At 40.5% G+C, this 27,014-nt stretch overlaps 1 protein-coding gene across 1 annotated transcript in view; it reads left to right on the top strand.

Annotated features, from left to right (window-relative positions):
• MYO10 (myosin X) overlaps positions 1-18,554 on the top strand; it is a 165,503-nt gene extending 146,949 nt beyond the window's left edge. The window contains exons 29-41 of the mRNA XM_069853025.1: positions 1,657-1,750; positions 2,523-2,578; positions 4,598-4,740; positions 5,189-5,383; positions 6,494-6,651; positions 7,921-8,044; positions 9,764-10,061; positions 11,649-11,856; positions 12,433-12,569; positions 13,251-13,371; positions 15,851-16,303; positions 16,649-16,840; positions 17,124-18,554. Of these exons, the coding sequence (XP_069709126.1) occupies positions 1,657-1,750; positions 2,523-2,578; positions 4,598-4,740; positions 5,189-5,383; positions 6,494-6,651; positions 7,921-8,044; positions 9,764-10,061; positions 11,649-11,856; positions 12,433-12,569; positions 13,251-13,371; positions 15,851-16,303; positions 16,649-16,840; positions 17,124-17,234 (2,290 nt within the window). The 3' untranslated portion in view covers positions 17,235-18,554. The remainder of the gene's footprint in view (positions 1-1,656; positions 1,751-2,522; positions 2,579-4,597; positions 4,741-5,188; positions 5,384-6,493; positions 6,652-7,920; positions 8,045-9,763; positions 10,062-11,648; positions 11,857-12,432; positions 12,570-13,250; positions 13,372-15,850; positions 16,304-16,648; positions 16,841-17,123) is intronic.
• The last annotated feature ends 8,460 nt before the right edge of the window (positions 18,555-27,014 follow it).

Genomic DNA, 27,014 nt, shown 5'->3' with positions numbered 1-27,014 from the left:
CTGCCTTTGTCTTTTGCAAAGTGCTACAATTAACTTATTTTTCAAGTTTTACACAAAGATTACATGAAATTCTGAAAACCCCAAACTGCTCTTTAAAATTCAATAGTAAATTATTATTACTAGCTGTGCATATAGTGCTATGAAGTCTTTTTTTGTTTTTAAATATAAGATTGACATTTAAATACTTTTGCAATTCCTGACCCCCAAAAAAAGGAAAGCTCAATTTAATTTGTGGGAATCTTTTGGTGGATGAGGTTGAGTTTTCTTCAGCTGATGGTCCTTCTCTCTCAATGACCCTCCCCTTGTCTTGAGGGGGTTGTGATGACATCATCTTACATCCAGGAAAGCAAGTGTTAAGTGTAACCTCTCTGTGGGTATCTCTGAGTCTTAACAAAAGAATCACAACTAAACATGTTCTCATCTTCTCCATTGCCAGGCAGTTTAAATCTTTGTTTACTTCATGCCTTGCATTGTTTCTAATGAAAGGAGAGGCTGTTAGAAAGGATCTAGGGTATGGCACCGAAAGCACTGTTTGACAGACTGCACAGGTTTTCTCAAGCTATTTATTTTGGCAGTTCGGTTTTCAGATAGCTTCATTATGGGGAATAGCCATAAATTCTGTGGTTGTAAGCAGTTGCAGGAAAGATAGCTTGATATTTAAAACCAGTACTTCTGCATTGGTTTCCTCAACTTGGTGGTGGTGGAGAAGCCCCTGCAGTAAAGTGAGGAGTCTATTTTAAAGGCTGGGCTTTTGAGCCCTTTGAAAACTTGGCCCCAGGAGGTTTTTCATTAGAATGGCAAATTCATATCTCAAAGAATGGCATTCAAGAACCTGCTGAACAGGCCAAGCTCTGCCCTCAGATTTCAGTGGGATTGCTTAGAGCTGTTGAGCTTTATCATATACAAGTGCCAGGAGGGTAGAGATTTCCCAGAAACAGGAGGTGTGGTTGGAATTAAATCCTTCTGCAACTGCTGCTCAGCACTAGGGGCCAAAGTACTAGAAGCTTCTCTGCCAGTTTTCTTGTTGTGGATATATGTATAAGGCCACTGGAATGGCACAAGTTGGCTCTGGTTCAACTTCACTAGTCCTTTCAGCAGATGGATTTTCCAGGGCTCCATAGGGAACAAAAAATGTAGGTATTTGCTTGGAGTTTTTATTCTTCTTCCCCTCTCAGATATGCTTCTACAGAGGACTTTATGGACTTGGGTACTTGCAGAAGTATCATTGTAAGAAACTATTACTGGTCACGCTATCAGTGCAGCAGAATTTCTAATCTGAAGGTTGGGTTTCCCATTAAAGATTTTGTGTGTTGCCAATAATGTGTTTTTTTCTGGATGAAATGTGTTCAATGTATTACAAATGTTCTTTAAATGCTCAGATGTTTTCAGTGTGCTTATTGCCAGTTTTTCAGAGATGCTACTTTTTTTACAAGATATTTGTCTTTAGGAAAAAGAGTATGACATGAGCTTGAATGGGAGATTTGGAGCAGCTCCCTTGTACCCAGTACTGCTTTGCTGCTTTTATGCATGTCGACAAAAGGAATCTTAAGCAATTTCAAAAACCTGCAGAACCTGCTAGATCTCTGCAGAACAAAGGTGACAGAAAGCTTGTGCAGAAGCAACATTTTACTTACACTGCTGCCTTTCTCTCCACAGCCAGTGGTTTAGTGTGCTGAGTCAAGTCCATGTGTCCACAGAGCAAGAGATCCGAGAGATGCATGATGAACAGGCAAATCCACAGAATGCTGTGGTAAGTCTAAATTTGAAGAACTTTTCAAAGTAAATACTTTTAGAAAGCAGAGGGTGCTCTGGTGGCCACAGCTTCTGAGAGTCAATATCTAGGTTTCCTTAAATGCGGTGGTAGCTGTGACACTGCTTAGAGGCTCCATGTCCTTGGCCCTGTAGCTGCACAAGAGGAGAGTCTGACTTCTGATTCCTCTCCCATCATTCACCTTGATTGAAGGTGTTGATTTTTGAGGTATTTTCTTCTGGTCCAGTTTCCTATCACACCACGGTGTATGCTTGAGTTTAAAGTTTTGCAAACATACAATTAATGGGTAAATTAAGAACCCAAGAGTTGAAAATTTGAGATTTCTCCAGTTCTGCATTTATCATTCTGACAACATACACTCAGAATGAGTGGGATACATTTAGAACCTAATATCAAGCAAAGGGAAATAAAAACTGCTTAACAGCTTCAGAAGTTTTTTTCTGAGAGGATGCTATTTATATTGGGTTGGCACTTTTCTATGAAAAATTCAAGTAGTTTAGGAACATAGAAAAATAAGAGCAGTTTTTGAGCTGCCTCCAGCTTAACTCAAGATAAACTGTTACTGAATCTGTTTATCTGAGGCTTTTAGTTTTCTTTTCAACAGTTTTAATGGTTAAGAGAAATTGATGCCCAAATCTGCAGCTCATTTTGCATGATCAAAGCTGCTGCTCCTTTCTTCTGTCTCAGAGAAGAGTTCAGTAATGTAACAGTAAATTTCTTCCTCTTTTTCTCGTTGGATATTTGTTTATAGGGTACACTCGATGTAGGACTAATTGATTCTGTCTGTGCTGCTGACAATCCAGATAGGTAAGTCAGAAACATGCCTAGTGACTTTTGTTCTTTCTCTCCTTTCTCTAGCCAAAACTGGTTGCTTGATACTTTAGTCTCTGTATTCTACTGACCAGCCTGTATTGAAGTGATTCATTATTGCCTCCCTTTTCATAGTACTAAACACCATTGTTAAAACATGCACCCTAGCACTGCTTCATATATGAACTACTCATTTACTTAAGTGATCCCAAAGTAGAAGATTAAATATTTATTTCATTTATAAAATAATGCTCCTGGAAAAACGCAGCTTATTTTTGAGTCCTTAAGCAGTATAGTTAGCAGAAAAATTCATTTAAACATTTTTATGTTTGGCTTCTCAGTCAAGAATGTTGTGTTCTCTACACAGTTAAGAATTATTTCCCAGGATAAAGATGTCTAGTAACAAAGAAAACAATGCAGTGTAAAATATAACTATCCAGATATTCTTAGTTCTTGAACTTGTAACAGTGTTTTGGGGGACAGAAAGTAACCTGAGTTCAAGCTGTGACTCTGCTTATAAGGTTACTGGCTGTGAGGTGTTATTTGTTCTGTAGGAGTTCATTCCAGTCTCCTCACTGTACATGTATGAAACAACTGGTTTAAATTACCGGTTTGTCCTTGGCCTGCCACCTGCCAAGACACTTACACCACGATTACTATGATTATAAGGCTAGGTTTCCTAAACAACACAAAATAAATATCCAAAACTTTCAAAATTTTAAGTTACAAAGTGTTTCTCCTGCAAGCATTTTCACACTGATCTTTTTCCTTCCTTTGTTTGTTGGGTTTTTTTCTTCTTTTTAGCTCTTTGAGTCTAAATCAGTTATGGGTGGTTTCTCTATTGGGAAATGAATTTGACTAATACAGGCAATAGATTATTTTTATCTTGACATATATTAACCCACTACTGCAAGCTCAAAAGAGAGAAGCTGGGCAGACAGCCTTTTGAATATGTATTCAAAAAGAATCACGTGAACATGGCTTCTATTATTTTCCTAAACTGCGGGGGAAGAAGAGAAGAGCCTGGAAGGCTGGCTATTGTTGATCATAACCCCCACCTTGGTAGCTTGATCCACCTCAGTTTATACCTTAGCACTGTCCTTTTTCAGTTCTCTTGCTGCAGCCCATCTATAGCTTCTGTCCTAATAGCATATTATCCAGGTTTCTAGAGTCTGCTTCATGTAGCTCAATTTAAAGCTGCCTTGTCTTGCCACACGTTTCAAAACATGGTCAGCAAAAATTCTTCTGTTCAGTTCGCATGCCTCTTGTTAGCCCCTCTACCACACTTCCTCACTAGGGTAGCATTTCTGCACCGTTCTGAGTGTGACCAAAACGTTGGATTCTAATCACGTATCATAGTACTATGAAAAGTGCATGTGTTCCAGGATGAAAAATATAATGGTAAAGGGTTAAATCAAGTGTTTGTAGGCTGAAAAACCTGCCTCTAATCCAGACAGCCATCAGCACAGTTCACTTGGGATAGTTCTTCATGCTTCCGTGAATCCTGGTGTAGGATTGGGTAAAAGCCAGACTCTCATTAAAAATAGATCGTAGTTACTGCAAATTGGGTTGCATTGCATTAAAAATAAAAGAATCTGTGTTCAGATGGTGCTTCACTGTAGACCTTTGTAAAATGTAGTTGGTTTTAGTTAATGTAACTACTGAAGCAGGCACTCTAAATAGATCTGACCCTGAAATAGAGTTCTGGTTTACATCCAAAGCTGATTAAAGACTGGAGTGTTTTTTCACTGTAGATTTATTTTAGGATAGGACAAGTTGCAATTTAATGTAAGCATTCAGAGCCCTTGCATTCTGGTGTGAATCCAACATAGTTGAGTCTTTTCAAATGCTTATTTTTTTTGCATCTATTGGTGTTGAAATAAATGTTTTAGAGGTGGGAAGTATTTGTCTGAATAGAAAATGCAAACAATGGATAGTGTTTATGTTTATGATGAGTGAGATGCCAGTAGGTATGTTGGTTGTAAAGGCTTTTTCAATCTTTATTCATTTTTATAGACCCAATTCGTTTGTGATCATCACTGCTAATCGTGTTCTTCACTGTAATGCTGACACTCCTGAAGAGATGCATCACTGGATAACCCTGCTCCAAAGGTCAAAGGGGGACACTAGAGTGGAGGGACAAGAATTCATTGTGAGGGGTAAGAACTGAGTGTGGTAGTAACAAAGTAGATAACATTCATTAAGCTTCAAAGAGATTGTTCCCACAGTACAATCAGAGTAATGTGCCAGCTTGGTAGTGTTAGCCTCATCTTTGTATGGTGACATTTACTCACAAATTAATAAGGCTGAAATTATATTCCTTCTGTGCCATGTAAGTAAATACTAAAGTGATGACAAAAGCATTTTTGTAAGTAGACAAAGGAATTTTTCTAGGCGAACACCGAAGCTGAAAAGTTTTCATATTAATTTTATTATATCTTAATAATTTAATTGTTGGAGAATTTGACTTAAAGTTTTTAGTATGTGAGCTAAACAATACACATCATATTTTTGTTATTGTTGGAAGTATACAACTGACTTCTAGGAACCTAATTTTACCAACTCTGTTTAAAAAAAAAAGTGTGATTCAAATTGTGTCTTTAACAGGATGGCTACACAAGGAAGTAAAGAACAACCCGAAGATGTCTTCATTAAAACTAAAGAAGCGTTGGTTTGTTTTGACGCACAATTCTTTGGATTATTACAAGAGTTCAGAGAAAAATGCTTTGAAATTGGGAACTCTGGTCCTGAACAGCCTCTGCTCAGTGGTCCCACCTGATGAAAAAATCTTCAAAGAGACAGGTAATTGCTTGCTCTTATTCAAATATGCTTTCAGTTACCTTCTGTCTTGCTACTTAGTAATGCAACAAACAGTGCATAAAAATATTTTAAATGGATTATTACGTTTGTGGTTTGATGAACAAATCGGGTTCCTAAGTCACTGAGGCATTTTATAGGAAGTTGCTGGGCAAAGAACAGAAGTAATAAAGTATATAGGAGTAAAATTTCTCACCAGCATTCAAGTTGTCATAGACTGGCACTGCTGCTAAGTTAGTATGAACACTTAATGCTTACACATCAAAGACCTGGGGAAACACACGGGTAACCCTCTCCTCATCCATCATTTTATGTGCTGAGGAGCTATGAGGACTCATGTTGGTGGAGCAAGTATAAGGAGATCTAGAGTAAGAGGCCAGTTTGTGCTAACCTACATACTATACCTGAGTCAGCTCCTCTGTGTGTTTTCAAAACTGGTTTTCAACTCGGAAGTGGCTGTTTGCAAATGAGAAGCAACTGCTGACAGTGCTGTGTAAACTCATTGGGGTCACTGGCACTTCAAAGAGGCTTTCGCTAGTGAAAGATGAAATAGGTTTTATTTAATTGAATGTGCTTTATAACAAGCCTATACAGTGATGCAGGGAGAGAATTTGAACTGAAATGCTCTTCCTGTCTTAGTTGCCACTTCGGTGGTGTGAAATTAATGACTTTTTTTACAGAAGAGGTAGTTCATGCTTTATATGTGCTTGTATGCATTCCATAGACAATGAAAGACTCTCACATACAAAGTAAGACTGTGTGACATTTTCCTGTTACAGACAGGACTGGAGAAGTAGGGCCCACAAGTAGCAAACAGTATTCCATAGTGTTGTCTTATGGTCACTTTTACCAAGATTACTGGATAAATTAGGAGGCTGCATGATGGTGGTTGAACTCTGAGATTGCTCCCAGGCTTTTATAATGGAGTCTCCTTTAATACCACAGTATCTGTACTGTGAGACTTAATTACTTGTACAAAACTGCATGATCCAGAATGTAGCACTTGGGGTCTGACAGGGCTACAGCTGTTTTCAGATGGGAGTTGGGAGATTTTTATAGATGAGTTTCTCTGAATAATTTTTACTTTTGTGCTAGGTTATTGGAATGTAACCGTATATGGACGCAAACATTGTTACCGTCTCTATACAAAATTGCTTAATGAGGCAACCCGCTGGTCAAGTGCCATCCAGAATGTGATTGACACAAAAGCACCAATAGATACACCAACTCAGCAACTTATTCAGGATATTAAGGTATGCACAAACAGGACAGGGTGGGGTGGGAAAGAATGTTTCCTTATATTTTTTTTATGTTTGCTTTGTCATATTGGGTAATAAAGCAGAAAAATGAGTTTTAATCACACAGAGACATGGACTGAAATTGTGGAACCTGAATGTATTCACTGACCTGATAAAGGAATTTCTGTCTAAACGGTAAAAGAGCAAAGTATGAAGTGCAACTTGGAGGGTAAGAGAAGTAGCTTTTTTCCATGAAAACAGTAACGAATTGTACTAGTTTGTAAACTTGATAGACATTGTTGTACCAGGCAGTGGAGCTCAATGTGTAGGTTCATGAGCTATCAGACCTGCTGGGCTGTGTCCACAGTGAGCAGCACACCAGGACATGGACCAGACAGTTCTTGTGATTTTTTTCATTATGGTTCTTTTCTTGTTCTATGATAGCGTGGGCTAAGCATGTCTCTGTATGATGGCAAACATATTCAATTAATATTTATTGCTTTATAGGCCTGTTGGAGACACATGTATAGCCAGAGAATGTCCTTCTGGAGATTTTTGCTCATGTGTTTCCAGGAGAGAGGATGATTCTCAGAGGAGACAAAAAAAATAAGCAAAAGGGGATGACTACTACTAACCTTTTACCTTAGAGGGTGCCACCTCTTCTCTCATGGAAAAGAAGTATCAAGTCCTGAATTCCGAGAGTATGAATGTGGTTCTTCAGAGAAGCAGACATATGTAGAAGTTCAGGATTGATAGAAGAGAGTGGTCACATATCTGTCAAAACTGGCCTAAGGAAGAATGGTATTTAGATGTCAGAGTGGGTGTATCAGGTTTACAGTAGCATTTTTTCTGGACTTTTGTTATGGTAGCTCCTGTAGATTCTAACTGAAGATGCCAATTAGTTATGCTGGAGACATGTTTTTAAATAAAACTTGAATACAGATGTCAATTCCAGTTGTGAAATACCAGAGTAAAATGATTGTAAAGAGAAAAACACACTTGAAAAAAATTCATGAAACTTCATTTTTGTCTCCTGCAGCTCTGCTGTGGTTTAGGTTTTACTGCACTGATAACGTAAGCTTATGCAAGGCCTGAGGTTACCAGGTGCTGAGCATTCATAGCCCGCAGATACCACAGCAGCCATAGTGCCCACAACTGGATTTAACTCCAAATAGTGTCGCTACTACTGATGACTAATTTTTTTCACAGCCAACCCAAGGGTGCAAAGCATTGCATTATTGTTAATGCTGGATGCCAAATCCTGTTTTTTTCTTACCTCAATAGGAAAACTGCCTGAATGCTGATGTAGTTGAACAGATTTATAAGAGAAACCCTATTCTCCGTTACACTCATCATCCGTTGCACTCGCCATTACTGCCACTGCCATATGGGGACATCAATCTAAACTGTAAGTTTTTCAATCATAGAAATACTTCTTTATGTAATAAAATTGAACTGGAGGATGGGAAATTTTAGTCTATGGGCTATAGTGAAGCAATGGTAGACAAAATATATTTTTGTAAAACAAATAGACAAGTTTCTCTGTTATCCTCCAGGAGGTAGAGAATAGCAGTTTGTTTAGCACAGAGACGTGGGATTGTGGTTCTCCTGCATGGGTGTTACAGAGGGAAGATTGCTATTGCTGCTATAATAGGAATTTATTACCCTCAGCAGCACAGCTAAGAGGACCAAGCACTGAAACAAGGAACTAAACCTAATTCATTCAGTGTTCTTGAATCGTATTCTTCTCAAATCATTGTTGCTTCCTACCCCACGTAGGGACCTGCAGCAGCCACAGCTTCCAATTAATAAGTGTTAAGTTTCATCAGTTGTGGTGGGAAGCATCATTTATGAGAAACATGAGTGAACATGATTTTAAAAAGTAATGTTAATCTACTCCTCAAACAGGTGTGATCATGTCTTTTAATATTCTTGGCTCAGTCAGTAACTTAGAAGTCTGTTCTGAATGAATGATTCAGAGCTATTGATGGTTGTGAATTTGCTGTCCTTCAGTGGATTGGCTTGTCTTATTTTGCAACTGCATATGAAACAAGATATGACTTAAATCAGAAGTTTCATCCTTAGGAGGATGGTGGGAGGTCACAGTTGATTAAAAGCTAAGGTATTTCAGGTAAGACTTCCTGATAACTCAAGTAATAGCCTTTGATCAAATGACAAGGAAGAGGAAAATTCTAGGAGAAACCTTTTCCCTTCTCTTCTTCCTCCTTGTCCTCCTCTTGATATTCTCAGCACTTGAGCTGGTTGTCCTTTGCAGGAGTGCAGCATGGTTGCTCTCTATTCCCCATGGACAGGAGGAGCCAGCTTCCTCTGAGACAGAAGTCTTGCCAAAGTTTTCCCATACTAAGCATAGCTCCACAGATGGACTCAGTTATTGCCTTGAATTGTAGATGAGTTCTAGTTATTTTCTGTCACAGCATAACATCAGGTTAGAAACTTCATAACATATGTCTGTACTATTTGTGCTTTGATGGTTAGTAGGCCTAACTGGTTCAGACATCAGAGCAATCTCTTCTGTCTCTTGAACCCAAGTACGGCATGGTGCTTTTAAGTAGATTGGAAAGTTGCTAGCCCACGCTGAATAACCTGTTGTACAAAAACCATCATCAACTTTTCCAGCACTCAAAAAGCAAGCTGCAGTGTCATGACAATGATTTAGTTTAGAAGTATTGTTTGGGTTCAATTGAAATGCTCCTGCTGTAGACAGAAACGATGTCGTATCTTTGTCGCTTTCCATAACACAGTCATGCTTTACCGTGCAATCCGATTGCATTTTCACTTTCTTGCGACAGCAAAAGAAGTGATAGACACTTCAGGAGTGTGGACTGCTCTGGAAGGAAGAATCTCCATCAAAAAAACTCTGATCAAGCAAGATACACATTTTAAGTTACGGTCAGAAAATATAAAAACAGGATTTCATTGAATTTGGATCAAATCTTAATAGCTCATACAATGAGATTGTATCATACATTTGAAATGGAAAAGATCCACTCTAATATCCTGCATAGTAAGGGTCACAGAATAGCATTAAGCAATTCTTATGCTAAGCCTGACTGCTTTCTCTTTCATATCTCAGTCTAAGTACCTTTTTCCTATTTTTCTTTTGTAGTGCTGAAAGACAAAGGCTACACAACTCTGCAGGACGAAGCCATCAAGATATTTAATTCCTTGCAGCAGCTGGAGTCTATGTCTGATCCCATCCCTATAATCCAAGGTATTCTCCAAACAGGACATGACTTACGACCGCTTCGAGATGAGCTCTACTGTCAGCTAATCAAGCAGACCAATAAAGTGCCTAACCCTGGGAGCGTGGGGAACCTCTATAGTTGGCAAATACTCACCTGCATGAGTTGTACGTTTCTGCCGAGTCGCAGCATCCTCAAATATCTCAAGTTCCATCTGAAGAGGTGAGAAGCTCTGAACTACTGGAGCCAGAAAATAAATTTATGCCCTCACTGTCTTCTTCCCCACAACTTGTGACAGTGTTTAAACATCCTGAAGTGAGACTTGAAGATGCATTCATTTAGTGAACTGGTTATGCTAAACAATGAACCTAAAAAAATGATGTTAGAAAAGTGAGTATGGGTTGATCTAGGTAGAGTTATTCTTATTTGAAGATTCAAGCAAAATTCCATTAAACTGAATGCATAATTTATTGACGTTGACTAAAGGAGGGGGAACTTACTATAATTTTTTTAAGTTGCTTGAATGACTTCCAGCCATTACCTCCTGGTCCCATTCTCAGCTCTCCAATCTGTTCAAAATTTTTCATCCTGCTTACCTTAGTTTTGTGAGGTATCCATCATGCACGTAAAAAAGCATTAGAATGTTTAAAGATTTCAGGTAAAAATGTCTGTTTGCAAATCAAATTTTAAGACATTACTGACCATTAAAGAAAAGACAAAAAAAAAAACCCCAATTCAGCACTAGCCAGAATGTGGAGTTCCTCTTGCTGTGATGCAGCAGAAGAGTGCGTTATTAACAACAAGCTGTTGTCATGTCTGTGTTTGTGCTAGAGCAGGGACTTTGTAAATCACTTTGCTGAATGTAATTATTTTATAAATATTTGTAAAATGCTTCTATTGAAGATAGACCTTTCAACCGAAGTAAGATTAGTGCAAAACATCAATCGCTTTATATAACTGTTAATATTAATAAATCTAACATTGATTTACTTTCTTAATTCAACTCAGTTCATAAACTGCTCTCCCAGTTAAAGTAATTGCAGCTAATGCAACATTTACAGGTTGGTTCCAATATTACAGACACATATACATTTTACAGCATTTCTGTAATCCTGCAAAAATTTTTTTTATGCCTTGTAGATCACAAATCACTGTATTTCACATAAATCACACCTCAGTAGCTCTAAGAAGCTGTTATTTTATCACTAGAAATAGTATAGAAGCAATCTGTGCTGAGAGCTACCTGAATTCAGCAGTTCTCCATAATTAAGAGTTGAGTTCATTATTGTTAGTGAATATACACATTACTAACTGCTGAACAGTAAGGTCTAGACAGAATGTTAAAAAAAATCAGGGATAGAAGTTATGTATCCTAAGTGACACTACCACAAAACTGAGCAGTCAAAAATACGTTTTATTGCCTTTTTTCTGAAGTACCTTAGTGCAGTTTTGTCTTCATTCACCAACTGTTATTGACAAAAAGGAGAGCTAATTACAAGAAGATTTTTATAGTTATCTTGCTGTCGAATCTGAGATATTACAAGGTTCTGGTAGTTGATGCTGTAAAGGTAGTTCAGTTCTTGCTTTCCATTAGGTTTGTTGGACAAAATGATGATTGTATGTAAGTTGCCCCACAGTAAAGCACAAGTTACAATGCTTCCTTGACAGTGAAGATAAACCTTGGAGTGTGTCAGTTAAATAGCTTATTGAATATATACGTAATTTCAGGAAAAAAAAAATCCATTCGCAAATAAGGAAACTTTAAATGTCGTAGACTGGCAGCTTGAAGTAGTAATATTTGTTTCACAGGGTTCGGGACCAGTTTCCAGGGACTGAAATGGAGAAATATGCACTGTTTACTTATGAATCTCTGAAGAAAACCAAATGCAGAGAGTTTGTGCCATCGCGGGATGAAATAGAAGCTCTGATTGGCAGGCAGGAAATGACATCCACTGTTTATTGCCATGGTGGGGGCTCCTGTAAGATCACAATCAACTCGCACACTACAGCTGGAGAGGTGAGAAGTGGTGACAGAACAGCTTTCACACAAAATTAGTGTGTCCCTTCATGTGCCAGTTCCAGCCAGTAGTAGCATTAAGCTTTGGAAGCGCTGGGGGTTTCTTTACCAGTCTTTGCTTTCAGGGGAGGGAAGGCTTACAGATCTCCAATCCCACAGTGTGGTCTGAAGAAATTCCTGCTATAAAAACTGTACTTATTCTGGAAAAGATTACTCAATTCTAGTTAGCTCTTACAAGAAAAAATACAGGAAAGACTAAGCAATTCAGTAGAGGCATTACTGGAATAACTTCAGTAGATATTGGTGTGTGTAAACCTGGAAGACTCTTGCTGAGTTGGTGAAATACAGGGGTTGTATCTGGCCTGGTGATAGCACACACATATTTAAAAGAATTGGCATAATTTAGGATAAAAATAAAGTAGAATTTGACAACAGTCGATCCTGCTGATGAGAACACATTAGAAACATTTTTAGCCTAATGTAAAACCTAGCTCTGAATTTTTTTCTCATTATTTATCTTATTCTGCGGTGCTGTTTTTCCATGCTATGTTTTTTTTACATGCTGTTTTTCGTTAGGTGGTTGAAAAGTTAATTCGCGGGTTGGCCATGGAGGATAGCAGAAATATGTTTGCTTTGTTTGAATATAATGGAATTACTGATAAAGCGATTGAAAGCAGAACCATTGTGGCTGATGTCTTGGCAAAGTTTGAAAAGTGAGTGTGCCTCTCCCTCTCTCTCACTACTCTAATCAGTTGCAATTAAATAAATTTCCAATGTCAATAATGCTGAGTTTTCTCTTGCTCTTGCTTGTTTGTGATGACACAGCTAAATTACACACATGACCATTTCTGGAACAAGAGCATCTTCATCTTTTTTCTGAAAGGAATTAATGAGCTACCTATTTACTTGCATGTGGTTTTCCTCTATTTTGACACTAGTAGAGTAATGTTTCTCATCACTATTCCCACATTTTCCTTTCCACTACTATATTTTTGTTCTAGTGTCACTGTGGCTGCCCCAGTACTGGGAGAACTGAATTCCCAGCAGTCATTGCCATTCTGACTACCCATTGCCTGATGTTGCTTTTATCAATACCTGACTGAGCCACAAATAGAAGTTTATTAATAGAATCTGGGTTCAAAACAGTTGACTGAGAACCAAGTAATGTAAAAACACAAAGGCACACACCCCTCCCCTTCTATAAATGTATTTCCAAATGGCATCAGTCAGGTATACTAGTGAAAAAAATTAGCTCCTGTCAACAATACCAGATTGATAGCAGGTGTAAAAAAGCAAAATTCAGCTAATGCCTTGCTTAGATTCTTCAGGTGTCAATTTAGAAAGTGTGATTTCACAGATCTGATCTTTCTCTCTCTCTTCATCCACCTGTACAGGCTTGCTGCCAGTGCTGAAGCTGGGGACACGCACTGGAAGTTCTACTTCAAGCTTTATTGCTTCCTGGACACAGAAAATGTCCCAAAAGATAGCGTGGAATTTGCCTTTATGTTTGAGCAGGTAAAGGATAAAGGTTCTATTTTGAGGCACTTATAAGAGGAGGAAAAGAGATTTAGGCTGCACAGAGAGAGTTTTGATTATGCTTCTGTTTAACTAAAAGCACTGCAACTCAAGCATCAAATGCAAAGAAGGCAGTTCAGTGGTCAAAATCGGTGTATCCTGAGTGAAGCACGTGTGATTTTCCTAGTGTTACGACTTTTCTTACTTGAATGTTATTTGTGACTTGCCTTAGGTATAGTGGTAAAAAACTGGATAATGGTCTAAGCTGGATAAGAAGGAAAAGAATAATACTTGCTTTTAATTTTGCTCTTATGAAACCCTTTTCTTAAGAAAGTACAGAAAATAAAGTGAAAACTTTGTAATTGGCAAGCAAATTAATTATTAGAAATCCACGTTGGCAACTGGACAGAACTAATCAAACAATAGCTTTTTCTCTTTTCAAAAACGAATTGGTATTTAATGGGCACCATAGTAAAACAGATCAGTTTAGTCTCAGCAGTAACTGTTAGGCAGCTAAGATGAGCAGAAATCCACTTAGTGAATGTGCTTAACTCAGAATGAGGCCATATTGCAAAATGTAAGTGAAATTAATTTATAATGAAAAATAAATGCATCAGCAGTTGGATTGCTATTTTATAAGTCCTGTTGTTGCTCAGGAACTCTCACCAATGGCATTTTTTATTGTTAATTGACCTTTTCCATTTCTGCGATATTGTAAATGGCTAAAAATTGAAGTGGGCACTATAGACAGATAAAGATTTCTGTGTAAGGCTGTTTGCAATACCAAGACACTGACATTCTGTTGGCAAGCAAGCCTGATATGATCAAGAACTGCCATATTTCAGTTTTCATAGATACTAAGCCTTTTTCCCTATATTCCATAGGATCAGAAACATCTTCACTGTAATAGAGTATTTCTTCCTTGTTCACAGTCTAGGTTTTAAGGCACCATATTACATTGTGAGTCTCCTTCCAGAGCGTACGACTGAAGCTCGATCCAGAAATGCTTATTGCTGCTTAAAGGATCTGAGCAATAGATTGCTTTAGTTGGGCTTAGAAACATTGCCATTCTACCTGTCCTTCTAGTTTTACATGTAGAGGAATTGGACAGTTAAAGCCTGTGGTTTGTGATGAAGTTAAAACAGTAAGAAGAAAATCTGTGAGAGCTCTGCATGATATATTTTACATGACCTTATTGGTTTAAAAGGCAGATTTAAAGTTTTTTCCATATAAACAACTAAAAGAAGCACATGTGCCTGAAGAAGATTGTTTTCATGCAGCATTCTGTGCTGACTGGTGTTTAACCAAATATTTTGTGACTTGTCAAGACCAATGATATTTCAGTTGTAATACATGGCACGTTCAATCCCTATGATTAATATCACAGCAATACCTTAAAGAGGTGACTTGTTACATTCTAACATAAATTCTGCTCTTTTTTTTCTTACTTGTTTTAATCATTTCTTTTGATGTCAGTCTTTGTTTTCAGCCTATTAAGAAAGTTCCCTTTTGTCATCAGTTTTAGTTCTGTAACCTTCATTACTTTAAAGACTGAATCCTTTGCTTCTTTAGGTGCTAAAGAAAAGCTTTTTGGTTCTTCTTTCCATTAAAATACTTATTTCCATTTCCACAATACAACTCTTTCTTCTGCATGTGTACAACCTCAGGTAAACCATCTTGCATGTTTAAAGGCACACTGTATCTCCATCTGACAAGTACACCTGAATGAACTAGCTCTTATTTGAATGTGAATTATCTCTGTGCATTTACTAAACTGCTTGCAATTCCTGCATCTCCAGACATGAGGTGTGTTTGTTTCCTGTGCCATAGAAAAAGAAAAATTGTTGCTGCTGCACATTTCGAGAGGTTTGAATGGGTATACAAAGAGCTAGGATTTCAAAGAGTCGTCTTGGTTCAAAATCTTAGCCCTGATGCTATAGACCAGTATAAAATATAAATGTTTTACTAGCATTTGTCTGGGATCTGTTGACAATTTACTGTTTTACCTGAGTTAATTACAAAGCTGTTCGAGGGCTTTCCTTGTTTGGCTAGAAATGTCAGTTTTCACTGCCACATTATTGATAGCAGTGGGCAAAACTTAGATACCCGTTTCTTCTTAATGCCCTTTAACCTAGATTGCTTCCTCCTAATCGGGTGTTTAGATCCTGTTTTTCTCCCCTTTACATTTTATTTTCCTTTTTAGTAATTCAGTTGCACTTATGTATGTGTGTTCACTATGAATTGTACTAGTAACAGTAAATTCTCATTTAGCAAGTTCCTCAATTGCCTTTAGTTCTAATGGAAAGCCCTGTCTTAGCCAGTTCAACAAATTTGCCAAGAGATTTACCACATTTGATTTATTAAATGGATCGTCTGTTTCAGATTGTGGGTTTGCCTGGCAGTAAATCTACTTCCCATTTCTCTTAGTCCTTTCAAAGACTGGTTTGTACATAACAAAGTACCTTCTTCTCCTTGATAGGCTCATGAAGCAGTGATTAGAGGACACTATCCTGCTCCTGAAGAAACCCTCCAGGTCCTTGCAGCTTTGCGTCTTCAATACCTTCAGGGAGATTACACTCTGCATACCACCATACCAGAAATGGAGGAAGTCTACCCCTTGCAAAAGTTGAAGTCTCGAATTACACAGTCTACCAAAACATTTACCGCAGCAGAGAAGGCTGAGAAGAAACGAGCCAGCTTTCTTGAAGGAACGTTGCGGAGGAGTTTTCGCAGTGGCTCTGTCAGCAAACAGAAGGTTGAGGAGGATCAGATGTTAGACATGTGGGTCAAAGAGGAAATCTCAGCTTCCAGGACTAGTATTATTGACAAATGGAAAAAACTCCAGAGGATGAACCAAGAGCAGGCTATGGCAAAGTATATGGCTTTGATTAAGGAGTGGCCTGGCTATGGCTCAACACTGTTTGACGTAGAGGTGAGTAAGACCTCATATAGATCATGATTTCATAACAGAGTAGTGAAACTGTAAGTATGATATTACAATGCCCAGACAGCTGAGGTAATAAAATGTTAGACATTAAAAGCATACTCCTGTTAGCAAGCACTGTAGCTATTTAAATCCACTAGTTAACCATAAAATACAGAGGGACATGATAGCCTAATGCGTTCCAAACAAGTCTGAGAAATGTAAAAGGCTGTGCTCAAAGAGGGACAAGCAACATGCACTTCTTAAGAAATGGTAGAAGGCAAGATACTCAACAGTAAGTGTTGTGTGGCTCCCTCTCTTCCCTTTGCTGCTAATTTACATGTTTTCCTCTAGTGTAAAGAAGGGGGATTCCCACAAGAGTTGTGGCTTGGAGTCAGTGCTGATGCAGTTTCTGTCTACAAGCGTGGGGAAGGAAGGCCTCTGGAGGTGTTTCAGTATGAACACATCTTGTCATTCGGTGCACCGCTTGCCAACACCTATAAGATCGTAGTGGATGAGAGAGAACTGCTTTTTGAAACTAGTGAGGTAAGAACAAGAAGGAATTTTGTTACTGTGGTCTTCCTGTTCTGATAGGCGGGCTCCTTAGTAATTTAATTAACAGCTGCAAATGCTACAGGTTTATCCAAGACCCCTGTAAAGCTGAAGGAAAAACATAATGAGGTGGATTAAAGTGCTGAGTGTTTTTATTTGTTTAACTGCAACTGGGTTTTGTCAGAAGCTCGACAGCTTTATATTGTTAGCATCTAAAGAAATTAATTCTCATACTGTTACCTTCCTAAGAACTTTGCCCTTTATGCTCTTTTGGCAGGTGGTTGACATTGCAAAGCTGATGAAAGCCTACATCAGTATGATCGTGAAAAAGCGCTACAGCACCTCTCGATCAGTGAGCAGTCATGGCAGTCAGGGCAGCTGCAGGTGAAAACAAAACCAGTTCTACTGTGCTCAAAATAGAACGTATCACTGCTTGGCCTCAAAACAACCTGATGATACTGATCACATCTGTTGACAAGCTAACCAGGAACCAGAGTTTCCATGGAAAATAACTTCAAACATTGTTTTAGAAAGACCACAGGGTGGGGAGGGGAAAATCAGCTGAAATAGTCACATACTAGAACTGCTGGCTCCTTCAAAACTTTCCAAAGCATTATTATCTTCAGTTGATGTAATAAATGCCTTAAGACTTGATCCACTGCAATGCAAGCAGTAATAAGTGCCTTACAATATTAAACCCAACTTGTATTGACACAAAATTGCTGATAAAAGTCAGGAAGAAATTTTTTTTTGTCCTTTCAGAACACTGAAAACAAAGTTATATTCATCCATTCTGCACTAATCTACTGGCCTGTATACGTGTGGGAAAGGGGAGGGAAGGAAGAGCAAGGTATATTTTTTTGGAGAGCTGCTGGCAGCCTTCCTGATGGACGCCAACATTTTCTTTCCCCTTGCTTCCACGGATGTGCACATTGTGCGTGCGTATTTGAGCTGTCAGTAAAATTTTACTAATTTTATTCTGTATTTCACGAGTCTTTTGAAGCAAAGGGAATAAGTATGTGCAATGGTGTAAACAGTCTTTCTGTACATTTTAATAGTTCAGAGTTATAGTTGTGTTACAATTGTATGGCTACTTTGTAAGCAGTTTTATTAACACGTAAATTCCAAAATTTTCATATATGGATTTAACTATTGCAAATATGTATTACCACGTAAGTAGCAGAAGTCTGCATTCTGTATCTGCTGTATTATAAAGAGAGATGTAGCTGAGAATATTTATAGACTACCCTAATATGGAAATACAATTATCCATAATGTCAGCTTAAGTTTTTAATATTAATTTTTTTCTTTTAAAACATCACTTTTATAATTCTGGCTAGACTCTCCAACCCAGACTCACTTCCAAAGGTCAGGGCCTTTCCGAGTTAACTGGAGAATGCAAAGTTATACAATGCAACTGCTTTAATACAAATTTTTCTATTTTACCTGGTTGCCTGATGAAGGTTCTTGACAGTACCCTGTAAATAAATTTGGGAACATCAGCTAATATAAAGCTGATTTTGGACTTTTATTTTTGTACAGAAATACTGTAATATAAGGCAGAACTTTGATCAAAGTTATCCTTTTGTCCACAGCAAAAAAAGAAACCTGAAAAACCTTACTGTTATTAAAAACCTCAGCCTTTAAGGAATCATGCCTACTTACTGGAAAAAAAAAAAAAGTCCAGCAATAAAGAAAATCTATGTTATGTGCTTTGTTTCCACTTCATACTGAGTTGGACTTGTGTGAAAGGCCTAATTTCATCTGTCTTCTCAGGAGCCAAGCCAGGAACACAGTGTAGGGTGTATATATAGGGTTTTGCTTGGAAAGGTGCACATGTTTTGTGTTGTAATCACGGCGGTTTCCCTCTGTAATCACAACTACCTCCTTGATCATGTGATGTGTGTCAGCTACACCAGCGGGGTCCAGGGAAAGGACTGTTGAGCAATTCCACTCCACAAGGAATGTGCAAGTGAAGCTTCTGCTATTTGTATTGCCCTGATGTAAGATGGTTTGGTTTTACTAGCCAGACACAGCACAGTAGTGCAGCATGCGCTGCCCTTGGGAGTGTACGTAGCCTTTACAAAGGCTTGCTCCATCATCTCTGATTTTTTCCATATGCAAGTTGTTTATAAGGAAATAGTTGCTCTCAGCAAGGCATCCTTGGAATGACACAATTTACGCATCTTAGCCAGCACAGCACAAAAGGAATGTTCAGTTTTGTCTACAGGCTGTTTGTAAACATGCTCAGAAAACTCCTGGACGCATCTTGGTGATTATTTGGTAAAAAAACCAAAACCAAACAGGAATATACAAGGTGACAATCTTCTTCAGGGTCAGAGTCTCAAGAAGCTGACACCACTTATTCAGTCATTTACCACCAGATTGACTTCTGGATGCTATCAACCATTAGGAGGGATGTTTGCTCATAGCCAATATACAGAAGTGCCTGTCACGACACCCAAGAGCCTCTCTTCCTGCATGCCAATACTGCCAACCTGCCATGCAAATCTTACTTCAGTTGCTGCTGTTGAGACAAATAAAAGCTTTCAGTTTACCGAAATGAACGCTGCGTAAATACTTTCAAACCTGAGTTTGGAAGCAAGAACAGTGTTCCTTAAACTATAAATATTTCAAAGTTGATTGAGAAAATTATCTGTTCTTACAAATTATTTTGCTTCAGTAAAAGTTTATTCCAAAAATACATGAAATTTCTTGCTAGAGCCAGAAATTCTCTACTGCCTATGATTTCTTCTGTTACAGTAGCAGTCAAGTGTATCTGTGGAGAGGACAGAAACTTCCATCACAAACGAGAATATGTTTTTACTTTTATCCTTGTTTTGAAGTAAAAGTTTATGTTTGCAAAAGAACGAACATTGTAGAAGATTACCACTACCTATAAAAGAAAGAATAGATCTGTAGTTTTGGACAAGTCATTGTATTGCAACTGCTACACTCTGTAGGTTCAGTGCATCAGAAGTCACAAGAACTTAGTGTTAGAAAAAGGATTCCAGGAGAAGCACCATGCCTTGTCCAGTCCCTCTAGAGAAAAGGGGGATTTCGCTCTACAGGTTGTGGTCTTCAGGATTTAAAACTATGATATATTTTCTGAGATATTAAGACCAGCAATTCCTGCTCTGCTGCCACTCGCCTGCTGCCAGGCTGCTCGGTTCCACGGCCTTAGCACCTGGCAGTTGCGGAGCTACCTGCTCAGAACTGAGGTGGCCTGATCACAGCGCTGCCACTCGCTCTGCAGTGGGGTGCCTTGGGAGATCTGCAGGTCAGGGCCATGGGCCCTGTAGTTACACTAACCCCAGCAAAAACCTTCTGGGGGAGCACAGTAGGTTCCTTGCCCTCCGACTGTGCCTGGTCAAATACAGCCACAGCAAGAAAAGCCCCGGCACCGCATCTGCTGGACATGCTGTGAGAGCGCAGGCTGGGCAGAAACCAGGCAATCTAGCCCTGGAATAGAGTGGCAGCTGCAAAGCAAATACAATTCATTATCTCTTAAAGCATTAAAGCTCACTGTGCCTCAATTCCACCTGTGTCTTCAAGCTTCAGTCTAACACTTTCCCTGTGCCTCATAATACACATACACCCATTTGTAAGGATGCCAGGATTCTTAATAAGCTTAATTACACAAGTTATGTAGAGGAAATGTCTTCATCCAAAAGGTGTTGCATCAGAAACCTGTTTCAAGCCCTGTGTTTCTTGAGGCATGCGGCTATAACAAGCATACACAGGCTTGCGCCAGTACAAGCACCTAACACAGACACAGAATCATAGAATCACCAGGTTGGAAAAGACCTCTTGGATCATCAAGTCCAGCCATTCCTATCTGCCACTAAACCATGTCCATGAGCACCTTGTTTAACCCGCCTTTTAAACACCTCCAGGGATGGTGACTCAACCACCTCCTTGGGCAGCCTCTGCCAGTGCCTGATGACCCTTTCTGTGAATTTTTTTTTTCTGATACCCAGTCTGAACCTCCCCTGGCGCAACTTAAGGCCATTCCCCCTTGTCCTGTCCCCTGTCACTTGGGAGAAGAGGCCAGCTCCCTCCTCTCTACAACCTCCTTTCAGGCAGAGAGCAATAAGGTCTCCCCTCAGCCTCCTCTTCTACAGGCTAACCAACCTCAGCTCCCTCAGCCATGTTACGTGTTACAGAACTGCAAGTCAAAATCATGCTGGCATAAATCCATTTTACAGCAATTTGGGCATAACAGTGGCAGCTTCTTCAACACTGTCTTGCAGCACATGCACTCCAGATGACTTACAGCTCTGTAAAGTAAATACAGAAGGATACTAACCAAAAAATATCAGCACTGTCCTGAGTATAACTAATTGTGCATGGTGCCCAGCCCTAGAAACCCACTGCATTTCACTCCATCAGATACAGGAATCATCTACCAGCTGTACTGTGGTGTGGGTGTGATTGTGGGGACAGGCATTTTAACGTGGTTCATGGGACTTTACAGCTACCCCTATCTCTTTTAAACTACTGGGTTACTGATGCCAGTTAAATGCTCATCACGAGAAAATATCTAATAAAGTTTAATCTTGAAGGCAGCCGCTCAGATTTATTTTGCACAACACAGCACAACAGACACAAGGCTTTTGGTGTAATGCATAAAGAACTACACATGCTACAACAGTCATGAGAAGCAAGCAGAAGAGGGCAGCAGCGATCCAAAGAAGGGAGTCGTATGGAGACTGGTTCCATCTGTAGTATGCTTTTACCTGGTCTTTATCAAAAGACGACAGGCTAGGGAAGGGAAAAGGAGATGGAGTCCTCTTGTAATTCTTGCTGTCCACCAGATGTGACAAGCAAGAGCTACTCAGGCTGCTTCTCAGACATGCGAATACCCCCAGCCATATGTAGCTTGGGGCAATCCTAAAATGAAAATTTCATTAAGCAACCGAAGGCCTGGAGAAAAGGGACTCCAACAAGGCAAAGACTGAAATTTCAAAGGCCCAAAAGGCAAGTTTCTAACTGAGCAGTCGCTCCTTTGTGTTGATACAGGGGAAGAGAGGGGGACAAGACTGCTTTCATTCCACTTACTTGCTCACATTACCCTGTTTAGGATGCTGTTCCTGAATTTCTCTGTAAACATTTTTAAAAAACTTCTTGCCTGAAGTTGGTTCATGAGCAAATCGTTTTTTTTCCTGTTCCAGCACAATCTTTTTATTTCAATAACTTTCCCTCCATGTATATATATTTGCCCACTCCTCCATCCCAATGTATTTTACAAGGAATAGTTGCATCACCTTCCAACTTTCATCTTGCATGAATACTCAAGCTAAAACTTTTTTCTTAAATAAACTTCTCTAAAAATCAAGTTTTCTGTTCTCACTTATCAGCCTTACGGCACATTTCAGCACTTGTTGCAGTTTAAGTTCTTTAAAAGCAAAGGAGATGGGAACAGTACAGTGTTCTAAACACCCTACTGTTGTTTTGTAACAACAGTACTATTACCTTTCATCTACTTGAAGTACTTTACCCATAGCTCACAAGTTCACTTGTCCCATTCATAGAAAACCCAAATATTAACATTTCTGGATGAGACACGGCATCAACATTAATATAATTTTCTCATTCTTTCTTTTGTTTGTTTTTTTTTTCTTCTTGTACTACCTGGTAGTTTTAGCTTACAAGGCCAAAAGGTCCCAAAATTCCAGCTGCCCAACAGATAAACATTTCAGTGTAACTTACGAGCATTTTGAAAAGCCTGAATTGGGAAAGCTTGATTTTGCTTAGCGTGCTGTGCTCATTCATGTATTTTTCCTCTAAATATACATTTTTGCAGACACAGTGTTAAAAGCACCAGGTTTTAATTTTGTCCTGCCAACTGATATTGTCTACCACAACCCGGCATAATTATGTATATGCTAAGTAATCTCATAACCTCAGGCAACTAAGTAAGATCAGTTACAAGCTTTTGCAAGCACGGTCCTAAAGATTTGTTTTATAAATTAACCACAGTTTTGATTTGTAAATTAGAAGGTTTCAAGGTTTTTTTCATTATTTAAATTGGGAAAGTACCCGGGAATTCTGTTTGAGATTGTACCCTGCTTGGGCTTGGCATTGCACAAACACAGATGAGATCATCCCCATCTGTAAAGACTTCAATCAAATGGAGAAGACAAAGAGTGGATTAGGAATATACAAGGAGTATTAGGTGTATTAATAAGGTACAGGCAATCTTCCCCCTCTCATAGAGCAGGACAGTGGGAATGCAGGGATACGATAAGGAAGATCAGTTTTAAGCTGAAAGAGGGGAAATTTAGATTAGGTATTGGGAAGAATTTTTTTCCTGTGAGGGTGGTGAGGCACTGGGACAGATTTCCCAGGATAGTTGTGGATGCCCCATCCCTGGAGGTGTCCAAGGCCAGGTTGGGGCTTTGAGCAAGGTGGTACCGTGGGAGGTGTCCCTGCCCGTGGCAGGAATACGGAACTGGGTGATCTTTAAGGTCCATTCGACCCAACTCACTCTACGATTCTGTGATTATTTTTTTTTTACATATATTATTTTTTTGAGCATTTTGGAGACTGCAGCTCTGCCGTAGGATGGACCCATGGAGGAGATGACGAAGGGAGCCACAGCAGCAACACCTTCTGGTAGGTTTCATCCCACACCCTCTCCCAAACCAAGAAGGCAGCGCCAGGCCCCGCCCCCGCCAGGCCCCGCCCCCTTTTGAACACGCCCCCTCGCCACAGGCCCCGCCCCCGAACACCCGCCTGCAACCGCGACTCACCCCCTCGCGACGTGTTTGCTCTGTGACGTCACCAGTAGGGGCGGGGGGAAGCCTCGCTCCAGGCCCCACCCCGGGACCTGCCCCGCCCCCCCCGGCCGCGCGCACGCGCAGTGATGGACTAGTCGGAGAAGACCTCTTGGATCATTGAGTCCAACCATTCCCATCTGCCACTAAACCATACAATCATGGAATCACGGAATCACAGAATCACAGAATCATAGGATCATAGAATAGTTTGGGTTGGAAGGGGCCTTAAAGATCATCCAGTTCCAACCCCCAGCCATGGGCAGGGACACCCCAGGCTGCCCAAGGCCCCATCCAACCTGGCCTTGAACACCTCCAGGGATGGGGCAGCCACAACTTATCCAGCCAAGCTGTGCCAGTGCCTCACCACCCTCATGGTGAAAACATTCTTCCTTATATCGAGCCTAAATCTGCTTCTCTCCAGTTTATCCCCATTCCCCCTCATCCTGTCACCACAAGCCTTTATGAATAGTCCCTCTCCAGCTTTCTTGTAGCCCCTTTCAGGTACTGGAAGGTCACTATAAGATCTCCTCTGAGCCTTCTCCAGGCTGAACGAGCCCAACTCTCTCAGCTTGTCCTCATATGGGAGGTGCTCCAGCCCTCGAATTATCTTTGTAGCCCTCCTCTGGACCCATTCTAACAGCTCCATATCCTTGTTATGTTGAGGATTCCAGAACTGGACACTGCTCCAGATGAGGTCTCACAAGAGAGGAATAGAGGGGCAGAATCACCTCCCTCAACCTGCTGGCCACGCTGCTTTTGATGGATTCCAGGGTACGGTTGGCCTTCTGGGCTGCGAGCGCACACTGCCAGCTCACGTCGAGAAGCCCCAAGTCCTTCTCTGCAGGGCAGCTCTCAGTCACATCATCCCCCATCCTGTACTGAAAACAGGGATTGCCCTGACCCAGGTGTAGGACCTTGCATTTGGCCTTGTTGAACTGCATGAGGTTCTCACGGCCCCACTTCTCCAGACTGTCCAGGTCCCTCTGGATGACATCCCGTCCTTCCAGTGTGACAACTACACCACTCAGCTTGATGTCATCTGCAAACTTGCTGAGGGTGCACTCAATCTCGCTGTCAATATCATTGATGAAGATAATAAACAGCAGTGGCCCCAGTACAGACCCCTGAGGGACACCACTTGTCACGAATCTCCATCTGGACTTTGAGCCACTGACCACAACTCTTTGAACATGACCATCCAACCAGTTTCTTATCCACTGTACCGTTGACCCATCAAATCCATATCTCTCCAATTTAGAGAGAAGGATGTTGTGGTGGACCATGTCAAAGCCTTTACAGAAGTCTAGATAGATCACATCTGTTGGTTTTCCTGTGCCCACTGCTGCGGTTACCTCATCCATAGAAAGCCACCAAGCTGGTCATACATGACTTGCCCCTGGTGAAGTCATGCTGGCTGCTATTAATCACCTCCATGCCCTCCATGTGCTTTAGCATGGCTTCTAGGAGGATCTGTTCCATGATCTTCCCAGGCACAGAGGTGAAGCTGACAGGTCATTAGTTCCCAGGGTCATCTTTTCTGCCCTTTTTAAAAATGGGCACAATATTACCCATCTTCCAGTCACCAGGGACTTCTGATTGCCATGACTTTTCAAATACCATGGAGAGAGGTCTGGCAACTACACAGGCCAATTCCCTCAGGACTCTGGGATGCATCACATCAGTCCCATAGACTTATATATGTTCAGGTTCCTCAGGTGGTCATGAACCTGATCCTCCTCTATAGTGGGAGGGGCTTTACTTCCTTGGTCACTGTCTTGTTGTCCCATGACTCAGGAGGGGTGAGGGTAGCGGTTATCAGTGAAGACTGAGGCAAAAAAGTTGTTAAGTACCTCAGCCTTCTCCTCGTCTATTGATACGTGATCACCATTTCCAACCATCAGTGGGAGCATGTTGTCTTTGACTGCCCTCTTTTGATTGATGTACCTGTAGAAGCCCTTCTTGTTAGTCTTTACTTCCCTTGCCAAATTCAGCTACAGCTGCGCCTTGGCCTTCCTGACTTAATCCCTACTCAACTGGGTAGCATCACTGTACATGTCCCAGGTTCCCTGTCCCTGCTTGCACTGCCTGTGCAGTTCCCTTTTCTTGAGTCAGCCATGCTGGTCTCTTCCCTTCCCTGCCAGATTTTCTACATATGGGGACCGAGCACTCTTGCGCTTTATGGAAAGCATCCTTGAATACTTTCAAGCTCTGTTCCACTCCCTTGTCTCGGAGGACCATATCCCAGGGTATCCTACTAAGTAATACCTTTAAGAGCCGTAAGTCTGCTTTCCTGAAAATTTAGGGTCCTGACTATACTCCTTACCTGTCCCATATCCCTCTGGACCTTTAACTTCACCAGTGCATGATCACTGCAGCCCAGGCTGCCTCCAATCCTAATGTCACTGATGAGTTCACTTTTTTGGTGACCATCAGGTCCAGTATTGCATCCCCTCGGGTGAGGGTCTCTATCAGCTGGACTGAGAAATTATCTTCAATGCACTCCAGGAGTCTCCTGGATTGCCCACAGCTTGCCGTGCTACTTTTCCAGGGTATGATGGTGTAGTTGAAGTCCTCAAGTAGGTTGAGAACTTTTAAGCGTGAAGCCTCTTGTAGCTGGAGGAAGAAGACTCCATCAGCTGGCTTTCCTTGATTGGGTGGCCTGTAGTATACACGAACCACAAGGGTCCCGTTGGTTCTTCTTGAGGAGAACTATTAGGCATTCTGGGGGCCTGAAAGGGTCAAAGACAGAATAATGAAAGCCAAGAGCCTGGAGAGCAATATTCTGTCTGGCCTGAAAGGGTCAGGAACAGAGTATCATGCCAACAACAAAGCTGCTCCTCCTGAAAGGGAGGTTGTGGACTATCAGGGCTCTTGGCAACATGCTTAGTTTCTCATCATTCCAGGGCCCGGGTTAAATATATTTCAAGAACACCTGCAGGTCTAAGATAAGACCAGCACAAACAGAAGAATGTGTGAATCCTTGAACAGACACGTAGTCCCTCACTTGTAGAACTTACATAACTTGTATTCTCACGGTAAGAATAGCGGTAATGTAAACAGCGCACTCAAGCTTGGTAGAAACTGACAAGCTCTCCCAGGAGAGTATAAAAACTCTGGTTGAGGAATAAAGATTTGCTACTTGCCACCAGAGCAGTAGTCCGTCTAGTCTCTCTTAGACGTCCCTGTGAGCTGGTCTCCGTCATCTTCTGTCCTTAATTTTGACCCACAAGCTCTCAACCTGTTCGTGGCTACTATTTAACAACAGCTCTTCAGATTTTATCCCTTTCCTGAGACAGAGGGCGACATGTTACAGAATCACAGAATCACAGAATAACCAGGTTGGAAGAGACCCACCGGATCATCGAGTCCAACCGTTCCCATCAAAC

This window comes from Phaenicophaeus curvirostris, chromosome 3 (assembly GCF_032191515.1).
Source record: "Phaenicophaeus curvirostris isolate KB17595 chromosome 3, BPBGC_Pcur_1.0, whole genome shotgun sequence".
Taxonomy (NCBI): domain Eukaryota; kingdom Metazoa; phylum Chordata; class Aves; order Cuculiformes; family Cuculidae; genus Phaenicophaeus; species Phaenicophaeus curvirostris.
This window is presented reverse-complemented; position numbering and strand designations above follow the sequence as displayed.